Source organism: Anomaloglossus baeobatrachus, chromosome 3 (assembly GCF_048569485.1).
Source record: "Anomaloglossus baeobatrachus isolate aAnoBae1 chromosome 3, aAnoBae1.hap1, whole genome shotgun sequence".
Classification (NCBI taxonomy): Eukaryota; Metazoa; Chordata; class Amphibia; order Anura; family Aromobatidae; genus Anomaloglossus; species Anomaloglossus baeobatrachus.
In genome coordinates, this window is record NC_134355.1 from 679522856 (window position 1) to 679537052 (window position 14197).

Consider the following 14197-nt stretch of genomic DNA (forward strand, 5'->3'; position numbering starts at 1 on the left):
ACTATAAAGATCCATAAGAAAAATACAAAGTGAATATTCTCTGAAAGGTGCATGAATATTAGAGCAAACATCATACATATTACTTGTGGAAAGATCCATAGAAAAGATTTATCTATAGAACAGAAAATGGGCACAATTGGATCATGGCCACGTCCCCAGCGGCTGCAATATCCCATAATATTCACTTTGTATTTTTCTTATGTATCTTTATAGTGTGAGTTTGATAAAGGTCCAAAGAAGGACCGAAACGTCACTGATTGACGCACATTGTGGTCTTTATTCACTGGATTTAAAAAATAAAAAACGTTTTTGAAAATATTTTGGATATTGAGTGCCGGATTTATTTCTTCACTTTATTCTCATTTGATGTCGGATAGTGAGAAAAACCTGCAGATGTGTCTGTATAGAGAGTGGAGGGAAAAACCTGCAGATGTGTCTGTATAGAGAGCGGAGGGAAAAACCTGCAGATGTGTCTGTATAGAGATCGGAGGGAAAAACCTGCAGATGTCTGTATAGAGAGGGGAGGGAAAAACCTGCAGATGTGTCTGTATAGAGAGGGGAGGGAAAAACCTGCAGATGTGTCTGTATAGAGAGGGGAGGGAAAAACCTGCAGATGTGTCTGTATAGAGAGGGGAGGGAAAAACCTGCAGATGTGTCTGTATAGAGAGGGGAGGGAAAAACCTGCAGATGTGTCTGTATAGAGAGGGGAGGGAAAAACCTGCAGATGTGTCTGTATAGAGAGCGGAGGGAAAAACCTGCAGATGTGTCTGTATAGAGAGCGGAGGGAAAAACCTGTAGATGTGTCTGTATAGAGTGTGGATGGAAACTTCTTGTTTTTCTTACTGACTCCTCAGCCTTGGTGTGGAGGAAGTGACTGTGGAGGTATCATACAGTGCTTGTATTATACATTATGGGGCAGTGAAAGGGAATCTTTGGGCTTGAAGAGAAAATTAGTTTGTAAGGGGCTGTAAAGTTGTGAGAGAGGTTCTTATATGACCCAGTTGAATATTAGTTACATTTTTATTTTTGGGGGAGGGGTACCAATTAGAACTTCCGCTATGGGGCCCCCATGATTTCTGTGTACACCTCCGTTCGTCCCCTTTAGGCTATGTGTCCACGCTGCGGAAAATGCGCGGATTTTGCTGCGGATTTCTCACGGAAAAGCCGCGGATTTCCCGAAAATCTGCAGCACAGGCACTTCCCAGCCATTTCTATGGCATTTTGGAAATGCTGTACCCATGCTGCGGATTTTTCCGCGGCGAATTTCGTGCGGATTTTGATCCGGAAAAATCTGCAACATGTCAATTATTGTTGCGGATTTTCATCCAGATTTTGGCTTTAAAATTGGGAGAAAAAAAAAATTCCGCACCAAATCCGCGGTAAATCCGCACCATTGAAAAGGTGCGGATTTTGCGGGAAAGGTGCGGATTTTGATGCAGAAAAATCCGCAGCTACATTCTCCCGTGGACACAGCCTAAAGAAAAACATTGAATAAAACTAATTTTCCTCAAAAAGACTTTCAATAATACAACATTGTTGACTAAACCAATTCTCAAATGACGGAAAATAAGCATTAGGGCGTCCAAACTATGAAGACAAAACAATGAAGGAAATCCCAATGTCATAATGTACCACACTAAGTGGATCCTGCCACGTCTGCTTCTATCCCTGCTGAACTGCCTCTGGGGCCGCACGGGGGATATAGGAGGCGTAGAGGCCATGCATGGATTGGTCTCAGGGGCCACACGGCTCTGGTAGCAGAAGCCTCCATCTAGAACCTTCCACATGACTTTTCCTTCTGTCCCTGACTTACATTATTTAATTTACAGCTTTGAAATTCAGAGAAAAGATATGCAGAACGCTGCAGACACAATGGAAAAAGGAGAAATGGATGTGCGGGGTGATGAACGGAGTAGAGACCTTTCCACAGGTAACCCTCCTCAGTGAAGAGTCACCATTAAATAACAAAGAGAACAGTCACATTCCCAGCTGCAAGGAGAAAATGAAGTTACATTCTCCCTGCTGCCGCTCGTATACAGTCACCGATGCAGTGCGGGAAACAGTAACACTTACCGCTCACAGGCTGTCAGCCAAGGAACAAGAGGGTTGATTACTGGGCACTCACTATGTAGTGAGTGGTGACTGTTTCAGCCTCTCCCACTGTGCTGGTGACTGGAAGCGAGCAGCTGCTGGGAGAATGTAAATGCATTTTCTCCTTGTAGTTACTGTGTCACAATCTCTCCGCTGTCTTGTACGCAGTGAGTGACAGTTTTGCCTCCCTATGGAATCACGGCTGTGCCAAGCTATTAGTTTGTTGAGCGACAGCTCAGTTTAATCTAAAACTGGGAAGTGCTTGGTTTCTTCAGGGGTTCCCTGTTCTGAGTGATCAGTTACTTAGCTGAGTAGTCAGTCCTAAACCCAGAGTATCATGGAGGCATGGTGGCTGGAGCAGGGACACCAAAACTGGCCCTCAGACTAGGGACCTTGTGCTGTCCCTTATCCCAGAGGTAGTCTTGATGGTATCCAGGTCTGGACCGCTAGCTTAACCCAAACTCCTGTCCAAACCCTGATGTAACAAGCTCTCTCCCCCTCATCAGGAGTGGAGATGCAAACCCCACAAATAGCACAGACACAGGAAAAAAACAAAGCTTATACCCACTGCACACAAAGGAGAGACACGTGTAGGGGAATGGAATAAAGTATAAGGAAGGAAGTAAATGTATAATGGGGAAACTTGTACACCACTCAAACAGCAAACTACTGGTCACCAAGAATAGGATCACCACAAAGACCGGAATCACAGGAGCATAAGCTGAAGGTATCATCTGCAGCAACAAACAGACTCTCAAACCTTAAATAGGGAGAAGACAGGTGAATAGAAATTAGCCCCCTGAGTCTCAAGGAGACACACACCACTCCACAGGAATTAACTCAGGACTGGAAAGCAGAGGAAAAGACTCAGCTGAGGTGAACAGAGTCTAACGCCGCCGCAGCACCCCGCGAATGTGGACCTGAACACCACATGACACGGGGCGTTGGTTATCAGTGCTCTGATCTATAGCTGCCAGACATTGGACCGCCTCTGACCATTTGCCCATGTCCGCTATCCTCCTGATATTCTGACCCCAGACCTGACCACGCGTTTGTCTTTTCCCTTAGTTCATGGCATGCTCTCTTTGTATCTGACCCCGGAACATTTGACAACCCTGCCTCACGGCTTGTCCATGCAGTGACTAGCGTCACACACTGTTATAATAAACCAGATAGATATTTAAATGCTAGGTACTCAGATTACCACTATATCTGCAGGTAAATGGTGTTTTTGTAGCTGCCAGGTTTTCTTTCACCCCTTCTCGATATGTAACGTATTATTACTTCTTGCGGCTCAGAAGCTGAGTCTCCATTATTAGCAGCAGATGATGTCTATTCAGTGGAGGTAAGCTTCACCCACTGCTGTTAACTTTTCAGTATTTGACAGCAGCATTTGCAGCTCGCAGCCTATGGGGTACAACGTTCCACATATCCAACGCCCCCAGCAACATTTATCATTGGGTGCAGATGGGTCGCCATAATAGTTGGGGGGTCTGCTAAAGACCCCTTGCCCTATGTAAGGGTGCTCCTATGATCTCCACACTTAGATACATTCCTTCAGTGGTGTAGTTTCCAAAATGAGATAATTTGTGGGGGGTTTCCAGTGTTAAAGCACATCAAGGGCTTTACAAACATGACATGACATCCTCTATTTCACCCAATTTTATTCTCCAAAAGTCAAATGTTGCTCCTTCCCTTCCTAGTCCTGCCGTGGACTCAAGCAGTAGTTTTCCACCACATATGGGGTATCAGCGTACACATGAGAAATTGCACAACAGAATTATATGGTTCATTTTCTCATCTTACCCTTGGGAAAATGAAAATTTGTGGTTAAAGCCACAATTTTGTGGGAAACATTAAAATCTTTATTTTTTCCTTCCATATTGCTTTAATTTCTGTGACGCATCTAAAGTGTACTTTGGCATTGCATTACTGCTGTAGGAATATTACAAAAAAGGGATAAATACACAGCTAATGTGAAAAATGAGTAAAAAGATAGGCATTACATTACTGCTGTAGAGATATTTGCAAAGAGATTTTCTTAGCTTATGCATTGGCCAATCCATGTGAGCCCGATAACCTCGACAAGGTGATCTTATTATATTGGGAACCTAACCTTAAATGCCTCTGTGTGATTAAAAATGTGCATGTCTGGGCAGATAGGTTCCTGAGAAAATAAGATGGTGGACACCCCCTGGCTATAGGACGGAGTGCTTGGTCAGGTGCTTGTCAAGATTATCGGGCTCACATGGATTAGCCAATACATAAGCTAAGAATCTCACTTTGCAAATATCTCTAAAGCAGTAATGCAATATCTGTCGTTTTACTAATTTTTCTCATAACCTATGTATTAATCCCTTTTCTCTAGTCCCTTCCACGACAGCATAGGAGGTTGTCTCTCCACGCCCTAATTGGGACAGGAAGCACAAGAGGTTTAAAAGGACCCTCCCACCTCCCATAGCCAGTGTCTTTCCTGTCCCCATGGGGCATGGATAGGTTTTCTTTTTCTCCTATGCTGTGGTGGCCGGCGAACTACAGTATATATTTTTTTTGTTTTGTTTGTTCCTACCTTAAGCCGGGCAGTATCGGTCGGGCCTTCGCCGCTCCTCCCCTACTGTTCCCTCATGCTGTGGGGGACCGCTGCTCCAGCCTTTCGGAACTCCTCTGGGGTGATGCAGGCTGTGTAGCTCCCCGGCCGGTGTTCTCCCTGAGCCGCCGGCCGCTTCCGGATCGCCCAGCAGCGTGCATGCAGGAAGTGCTACCGCGTGCGGGACTTGCGGTCTAGCGAACTTCCGGTTGGGCACTTCCGGTCGCGGAGGCAGCGTGGAGGACACGCCGACGCTGACACGGCCTGTCAGGGACCGGATGCAGGAGGCGGGGAACGTTCCCGATCACTGGGGGGGGCAGGCCCTTCTGCATAAGGGCTGCCTTGAAGACCAGGGCTGTGGAGTCGGAGTCGTGGAGTCGGAGTCGGAGCTCATTTTGGTGGAGTCGGAGTCGGTATAAAATGCACCGACTCCGACTCCTAAAATATATAATAAATTGGGGACAGGAGTGCAATGCAGAATGTGCTGAATATTTTACTAAATAATAACATTTAGTATAATGCTTATATTTAAGTGAAAAATTTATTGTAGTACAATGTGAACATCAGACATTTAATTGTTTTTATGATACAATAATCAAGATATTTGGATAGAACATAAAATATTTATTGGAATACAACTTTAGAACACAAAAAACTAATAAATTGTAAATATGTAATATAATATATAATATATATATATATATATAGTGTATATACACACACAAGATATATATGTAATCTACTGTATATTACATAGTGTATTACATATTTACAATTTATTACAGTTTTTTGTGTTCTAAAGTTGTATTCCAATAAATATATTTTATGTTCTATGCAAATATCTTGATTATTGTATCATAAAAATTATTAAATGTCTGATGTTCACATACACATATTCATGTACTACAAGAAATTTTTCACCTAACTATAAGCAATATATGTAGGAGTCGGAGTCGGAGTCGGTGCAAGAGAATTTGAGGAGTCGGAGTCGAAGGTTTGGCTTACCGACTCCACAGCCCTGTTGAAGACTTCAGATTCACGGTAAGGATTGCTGCTGTGCTCCCTGACATGTCTTCCCCTACAGCTGCATCTGCAGAGCCCAGTGTTCCCCCTGCCACAGTAAGTACAGAGGGGGGGTGGTCCCTCATGCATAGGTCTCAGACGGATATTTATGGCTCTTTCTGGTCTGTATTTTCCAGGAGGACAAGGCCACTAAGAAATTTGACAAAAATGAAAAGTCAGAGAAGTCAGAGAAGTCAGAGAAGTCAGAGAAGTCAGAGAAGTCAGAGAAGTCAGAGAAGTCAGAGAAGTCAGAGAAGTCAGAGAAGTCAGAGAAGTCAGAGAAGTCAGAGAAACCTGACCGCTATGAACGGACTGAAAAGATTAAAAAGTGTCCAGTCTGTGTAAAAAAGCTACCTGCAGTCTGGGATAAGAAGCTTTGCCAACAGTGTACGGACCAGATTATTAGGGCTGAACAACCGTCCCTGGTAGACGAACTACGGTCCATGATGAAGCAGGAGATTCAGGCCTCACTAGCCTCCCTCCCTGCTCCTGGCCCCTCTTCCCCAAAGAAAAGGAAACTCCAGTCAGCCCCATCTGATCATGAGGATGCTGATTCCGCCTCGGAGGGTCCCGATGAAGGTTCTTCCTCCGGCAGGTCTGACCAGTCCTTCCTTTTTCCCTCAGAAGATTTGGGGGATCTTATTGGGGCGGTTCGGAGTACTATGGGGTTAGAGGAAGTGCAGTCTCTTCCCTCTATCCAGGATGAAATGTTTGCTGGCCTGAAAACCGTCAAACAATTAGGGTTTCCGGTTCATGCCAATATTCTGGATATTGTCTCAGGAATGGGAATTTCCTGAGAAGCGTTTCCGGAGTGACCCCAGACGCCGGTTTCCTCTGGAAACTTCTGGGTTACATTGGGAGGTCCCCAAAGTAGATGTACAGGTGGCTAGGGTAGCTAAACAAACGGCGCTTCCCTTTGAAGATACTTCCCAACTGAAGGATCAGATGGATAGGAAGGTAGAGGGCCTCATGAAGCGATCCTGGGAGGCATCGTCTTCTACCATTCAGGCCAACATTGCCTCCACTTGTGTATCCCAGTCCCTACTTAGGTGGTTAGACCAGTTGGAGGCTCATATTCCCAGGGTACCCCTCGGGATGAGTTGCTGGAATCCCTTCACTTACTTAGGAAGGCTACCAGTTTTTTGGCAGATACCTCGGTGGAATCACCTCGGTCCTATCTAACTCTGCCAGACGTGCCCTCTGGCTTAAGGCCTGGAGTGGAGACTCCACCTCCAAAATGAGACTTTGCTCCCTTCCGTTTAAAGGGGATTTGGTGTTTGGGCCTGCCCTGGATGATATTCTGGACAAGGCGAATGATCGTAAGGCCTTGCCTGATCCTAGATCCCCCAGGAAGCGGTCCTTTCGTCCCTCGATGCCTCAGGCCTCCCAGCCCAGAGGAAAAGGGAAGGCGGGCCGGTGGAGCTATCATAAGGGTAGAGGGAGAAACATCCTCATCCCTCCCCATCAACAACGTCCTCAGCAGGACAAACAGTGACGAGTTTCTTCCCCAGTGGCCGTCCATCACCTCCTGCCAATGGGTTCTGAAGATCGTCTCAGAGGGTCTCTTAATAGAATTCATCTCCCCCCCCTCTTCCGGGTCTCCGAGTCACGGCTCTGGCGTCGCGGGGTTCCCAGGCTCTACTGTACGCAAAGATTCAAGAGCTTCTGCACTCGGGGGTCGTTTCCCCAGTCCCGAGTCAGGAAGAAGGGATAGGCCACTACTCCCGTCTCTTCCTTGTCAGAAAGCCGTCTGGCGACGTCCGGATTATCATCAATCTACGGCGTCTCAACCGGCAGGTCAGGTACGGGCGGTTCAAGATGGAGTCCGTGAAATCGGCTATTCCCCTGATAGGTCTGCACCACCAGATGGCCTCCATAGATCTGAAGGACGCCTACTTCCATGTGCCCATCCATCCGTGTCACAGGCAATACCTCAAGTTTGCGGTTCTACACGGGGAGGAAGTGCTTCATTTCCAATTCAATGTACTTCCCTTCGGGATCTCCTCGGCTCCAAGGATCTTTTCAAAGATCATGGCAGAGGTGGTCGCCTTCATACGATTGCAGGGTATCTGTCTGGTTCCATATTTGGACGACTTTCTTCTCGTGGCTCCCTCCGCTCAGACCCTCCGGAGCCATGTGGAGAAGTCTTTAGGAATCCTTCGGTCCTTGGGATGGATCCCCAATCTCAAAAAATCACAGTTGCACCCCTCCTCCACTCGGCAGTTTCTCGGAGTGCTGCTGGACTCCGACAGGCAGGCATCCTTTCTCCCGGAGGGCCACAGGGTGGCCCTGCTAGCCAAAATCTCAAAGCTTCGCTGTCAGGCTCGCCCGACCCTTCGAGCGGCTATGTCAGCTCTGGGTTCTATGACGTCCTGCATTCCCTCAGTCAGGTGGGCTCTGGCCCATTCTCGGTGTCTCCAGGATCATATCCTGGCGCATTGGGACAGACTACCGTCCTCCCTGAACAGACGGTTTCGCCTCTCGGTGACCGTCTCCTCATCCCTTCTCTGGTGGCTGCGGCCCAACAACCTGCAGGTGGGGGTTGCCTGGACTCAGACGCCCCTGGTTACACTGACAACCGATGCCAGCCTGCGGGGATGGGGTGCTATGGTGGCGAACTCCCCATTTCAGGGGGTCTGGAGTCCTTATGTCAGCTCCCAATCCTCCAATTACCGAGAGCTCAGGGCAGTCAGGGAAGCCCTCCTTGCGGCTCAGGATCTCGTCCGGGACTCTCACGTCCTGGTCTACTCGGACAATGTCACCACAGTGGCACATCTCCGCCATCAGGGCAGTACACGATCGGGCGCCCTGAAGTCTGTGTCCTCCCGGATTTTCCACTGGGCGGAACAGTCCCTGCTATCCTTTTCTGCAGTCCATCTAAAGGGCTCCCTAAACCTTCAGGCAGAATTCCTGAGTCGTCGGGATGTTCATCCGGGGGAATGGAGCTGGATCAAGCGGTGTTCTGCTCTCTGGTGGCAAGGTGGGGTACTCCAGAGGTGGACCTCTTTGCTTCGGCAGGAAATCGCAAGGTCGCAACATATTTCTCCCTGAACCCTCGGGACAAGGCATTGGGGGTGGACGCCTTCTGCCACGTTTGGTCCTTTTGCCTCGCCTACGCTTTCCCCCCACTTCCTCTTCTCGCACGGACCCTGAGGAAGATCAGAGACGACGGAGCCACAACTATCCTGGTAGCCCCTCTGTGGCCTCGGAGGAGTTGGTACAGCCTGATCCTGACGCTCGGGATAGACGGACCGGTCCTCCTGGGTTCCGACCCCAGTTTACTATCCCAGGGTCCGATTTTCCATCCGGATCCTCAGAAACTCAAATTGGCTGCCTGGCTTCTGAGGCCCGGGCACTGAGGGCCCAGGGACTTTCTGACAGGGTTGTGGCTACTCTACAACCGTAAACCGGTGACTAATAGTATTTACAATAAAATCTAGATGAAATTTTCCTCCTGGTGTGGTTCTCGGCCTCCTGACCCACTCCGGCCTAACGTTGCGCAGATTCTAGACTTCCTCCAGAGTGGATTAGACCTGGGCCTTCGGCCTAGCACCCTGAAGGTTCAGGTCTCGGCACTCAGTGCAGTCTTTGACACAGCTCTGGCGGATCATCGCTGGATCCGCCGTTTCTTTGTGTCCGCTAGTAGACTCTGTCCGTGTCAGAGGGTCCTGACGCCTCGCTGAGATCTCAATGTGGTCCTTACAGGACTGTCTCAGTCTCCCTTTGAGCCGCTGTCCTCCTGTAACATCCGTTCGCTTGGTCACAAGACTGCCTTTCTTGTGGCTATTACGTCTGCTCGTAGAGTCGGGGAACTTCAGGCATTGTCTATTCGGGAGCCTTACCTGACCGTCAGAGATGACAGCATTGTCTTTCAGCTGGACCCTTCCTTCCTTCCCAAGGTGGTTTCGGATTTTCACCGTTCTCAGTCCATCATCCTGCCTTCCTTCTGTCAGCATCCTAGGACTCCGGGTGAGGAACTGTTTCATTCTTTGGACGTTCGTCGGACAGTGTTGCACTACCTGGATGTTACTGCACCTTGGCGTCTTGATCATAACCTATTCATCCAGCCCTTTGGTCGAAATAAGGGCAGGAAGGTGGCCAAGAGTACCGTCGCCAACTGGATTGTGCGGGCCATTAGAGACGCCTACCTCGCTCAGCATCTCTCTCCGCCTACCGGATTCACGGCGCACTCAACCAGGGCTACCTCTGCCTCCTGGGCTGAACGGGCAGGGGCTTCTCCTGAGCAGATCTGCAAGGCGGCTACGTGGTCTTCCCTCCATACTTTCACGAAGCATTATCGTTTGGATCTGGATTCCAACAGGGATTTGGCGTTTGGCAGGAAGGTCCTGCAGGCTGTGGTCCCCCCCCCTAGGTATCAATTCGTTGGTATTCCTCCTATGCTGTCGTGGAAGGGACTAGAGAAATAAGAATTATTCTTACCGTTAATTCGGTTTCTAGGACCTTCCACGACAGCAGGTAATTCCCTCCCTTATCCTCGATATTCCTGGATGTGTTTGTACTTCTCATGTGCTATGGGTTCTTTGTAAGACACTGGCTATGGGAGGTGGGAGGGTCCTTTTAAACCTCTTGTGCTTCCTGTCCCAATTAGGGCGTGGAGAGACAACCTCCTATGCTGTCGTGGAAGGTCCTAGAAACCGAATTAACGGTAAGAATAATTCTTATTTTTCTAATATTTCTGCAGCAGTAATGCAATGCCAAAGTATCCTTATATTATTGAGTGCCACTGGATATGCTTTTGTAGATATGTTTTATGAATGTCGTTTTGAGCACTTCGAAGGGTGCAGTTTTTAAAACGTCGTTTTGAGTATTTTCTGTCACATAGGCCTTTTAATGAATAAAGCCATGTGCGCACTAGAAAGTGACTTTTTCTTAAGGAAAAAACGGACCCTCTTAAAGAATCCCTGACCCACGGTAAAAAAACGCACCAAAACCGCAACGAAATCCGCATGCAGTATTACCGTGGTTAGGTGCGGATTTGGTGTGGATTTGATGCGGATTTGACACGTTTTTTCCTCAGGCTGCTCCCTGCGGATTTTTACCATTTATCTATGGCAAAAACAGCAGGTACCTGCGGAAAAGAAGTGATATGCTCATTAATTCCGCGCGGAAAATCCGTGGGTATAAAAAAAAAACGCAGTGTGCACACAGCATTTTTCAAAACCCATAGATTTTGTTGGGAAATGACTGCAGCAATATTAGACACTTTTTCTGCAGCAAATCCGCAGCGTGCGCACAGTGCCTAACAAAGGAATTCAGCTCACCCACTCCCACTCCTAGCCGCCTCTCCACAGCACGGACAATCGGCCGGGCAGCTGCAAACATGTGAAAAAAAATCCAACGCAGAAAGGGAGGCAGTCTAAAACGGAAATTTCCATGTGGTTTATTCCATGTGCAGAAAATTGTATAAGCTGGGCACAGACAGCCCCTAGACAAGGAAGAAAAATGGACTAGCGACGCGTTTCGACCGTATTACACGGTCTTAAGGCCCCGTTACACACAACGACGTATCTAACAATATATCGCCAGGGTCACTGATTCCGTAACGCACATCCGGCATCGTTAGCGACGTCGTTGCGTGTGACACCAACGAGCGACCGTTAACGATGGGAAAATACTCACCAAATTGTCCATCGTTGACACGTTCATTTTCAAAAAATTGTTGAGGACGCAGGTTGTTCGTCGTTCCCAAGGCAGCGCACACCGCTATGTGTGACACCTCGGGAACGACGAACTTCAGCTTACCTGCGGCCGCCGGCTATGAGGAAGGAAGGAGGTGGGCGGGATGTTACGGCCGCTCATCTCCGCCCCTCCGCTTCTATTTGGCGGCCGCTTTGTGACGCTGCATGAAACGCCCCCTTAGAGAGAAGGTGGATCGCCGGCCACAGCGATGTCACTAGGCAGGTAAGTCTGTGTGACGTCTCCTAACGATATTGTGCACCACGGACAGCAATTTGCCCGTGACACACAAGCGGCGGGCGGGTACGCTCGCTAGCGATATCGCTGCGTGTGACGGGGCCTTTAATCATGTAACTGACTAATATAAATGCCGAGTTTAAAAAGACCATTTCATCATGTGACATGTCCGCTGGTGCAGATCCTGTTAACTCTTTCTTGCCTTCATTAAATTCCACAATCTGGTTCATTATAGGGATGTATAAAATCTAGAGACACTGTCAGAAGAGCATTATCAGTAAACCGTATAAATACCAACTATACAAACTTATATTTCGTATATGTTACACAAATTTATTTTTTCATCATAAAAAAGATAAAACTTCATAAACCTACTGTCAATATATATATTTCTTCAGCGCTCTATTGGGAGACCCAGACGATTGGGGTATAGCTACTGCCCTCTGGAGGCCACACAAAGCACTACATTAAAAGTGCAAGGCCCCTCCCCCTCTGGCTATACCCCCCCCGTGGTATCACGGGTTCTCCAGTTTTAGCTTTGTGTGCGAAGGAGGTCAGACATTCCATGCATAGCTCCACAGATTTTAGTCAGCAGTAGCTGCTGACTATTTCGGATGGAAGAAAAGAGGACACATATAGTGTCCCCAGCATGCTCCCTTCTCACCCCTGGATGGTGTTGTAAGGTTGAGGTACCTATTGCTGGTACAGGGCTGGAGCCTGACATGCTGTTTTCCTTCCACATCCCCTTGTAGGGCTCTGTGGAAGTGGGATCCTGCCGGCCTCTCAGCTCTGACGCCGGGCTCCATCCACAGACCCATTAGAACCTGATGGATTCGGAGCAGGAGTACGATCAGGGACAGGCCCTGCATCATACAGGTACTCTGTGTCCCCGGCAGGCACAGACACACTCCGGGCTGGCTGGGTGTTGTAGTGCGCCGGGGACCGCAACGTGGAGTTGGTGTCCCTACAGATTACTGGGGGATTGTTTGTGTTTGGGAACGCAGCGCCGACCCCCTCTGGACCGGGCGGCGCTGCTGTGACTTGTGGTGCGCCGGGGATCCGCCGTCCGCGCTTTTACGGCGGCGGCGGTTATAAATTTAGTCCCCGGCTTTTTGGGCCTAGGACGCCGGCAGCTCCGTTTCGTTCCCGCCCCCACCCTGTCATTCAGGGTAGGGGAGAGACGCTGTTCGTTAGCAGCGACGAGGGCTGGAGCCTGATTTACATGCTCCAGCCCTCACACTATGCACAGAGGGAAGCAGGCTTCCCGCTCTTGGCCAGGAACGCCCAGGGCCCGCCCCCCTTCCTCTCTAGAGACGCCGGCAGCCATTACATGCATGCCTGGCTGGAGGAAGGACGCAAGGCTCTGGGAGACCTGGACTAGGGGCTATCTGGCGACCACACACCCGCTTTTTAAGCGGGCGGTAAGCGATTTTTCTGTGCTGGTCCCTCTAGTGCCTCACTGTGTGTCAGTGTACTGGGTACATATATATAGATATTGTATTTCTTGCACTGTGAGGTGCGCTTCTGGCTGCATATCCCAGATCACTCTGTGGAAGCAGCAACATGTCATCCTCAAAACGCAAGGCGGCCAAGGCAAAAAGGGCTGTGTATACTGCGTGTGCTGCATGTGGGGCTAATCTACCAGTAGGCTCCGATGACCCCCATTGTGTGCAATGCTCCGACCCGGTGCTGCTTCGCCAGCCGGAGTCAGGAGAGGTAGTGACCCAGGCTGAGACGCTTGTAAGTTCTGCCCCGGTGACAGGGACGGACTTTGCAGTTTTTGCAGATAATATGTCTGTATCTATGGCAAAAATCCTTGAAACCTTGCAATCTATGCATGGGGCTCAGTCTCTGGGCACGGAGAGGCCTCTGTCCTCAGGTCCCCCTTACTTGGAATGTATCCAGCCCACAGGGGGGTCCCCGGCTTCACAGGCCGAGGATTATGACTCAGATGATGGCCCCAGCCACCCTAAGCGAGCTCGCTGGGAAAGACCCTCGACGTCTTCACACTGCTCAGGGTCTCAGCGCAATCAGTCTCCCTGTGATGTGTCGGATGAGAGTGATCAGGAATCCACTCCTGGAACCCCTCTCAACCTGGATACCCCGGATGGGGATGCCATGGTAAACGACCTTATCTCAGCCATCAATAGGCTGTTGGATATTTCCCCCCCAGCCCCTTCAGCAGAAGAGGCGGTTGCGGAGCAGGAAAAGTTTCGTTTCCTTTATCCCAAGCGTAAATTGAGTGCTTTGTTAGATCACTCTGACTTCAGAGAATCAATCCAGAAGCACGACGCTCACCCAGAAAGGCGTTTCTCTAAACGATCTAAAGATACGCGTTTCCCTTTCCCCCCTGAGGTGGTCAAGCGCTGGACACAGTGTCCAAAGGTAGACCCCCCGATTTCCAAACTTGCAGCTAGATCCATAGTTGCAGTGGAGGATGGCGCTTCACTTAAAGATGCCAATGACAGACAGATGGACCTTTGGTTAAAATCTGTCTATGAAGCTATCGGCGCGTCGTTTGCT

General features: G+C 49.0%; 1 protein-coding gene across 1 annotated transcript in view; it reads left to right on the top strand.

Moving 5' to 3' along the window:
- Positions 1 to 14197, top strand: part of LOC142297052 (uncharacterized) — a 93986-nt gene that overhangs the window by 64715 nt on the left and 15074 nt on the right. The window contains exon 2 of the mRNA XM_075341285.1: positions 1830 to 1930. Within this exon, the coding sequence (XP_075197400.1) occupies positions 1852 to 1930 (79 nt within the window). The 5' untranslated portion in view covers positions 1830 to 1851. The remainder of the gene's footprint in view (positions 1 to 1829; positions 1931 to 14197) is intronic.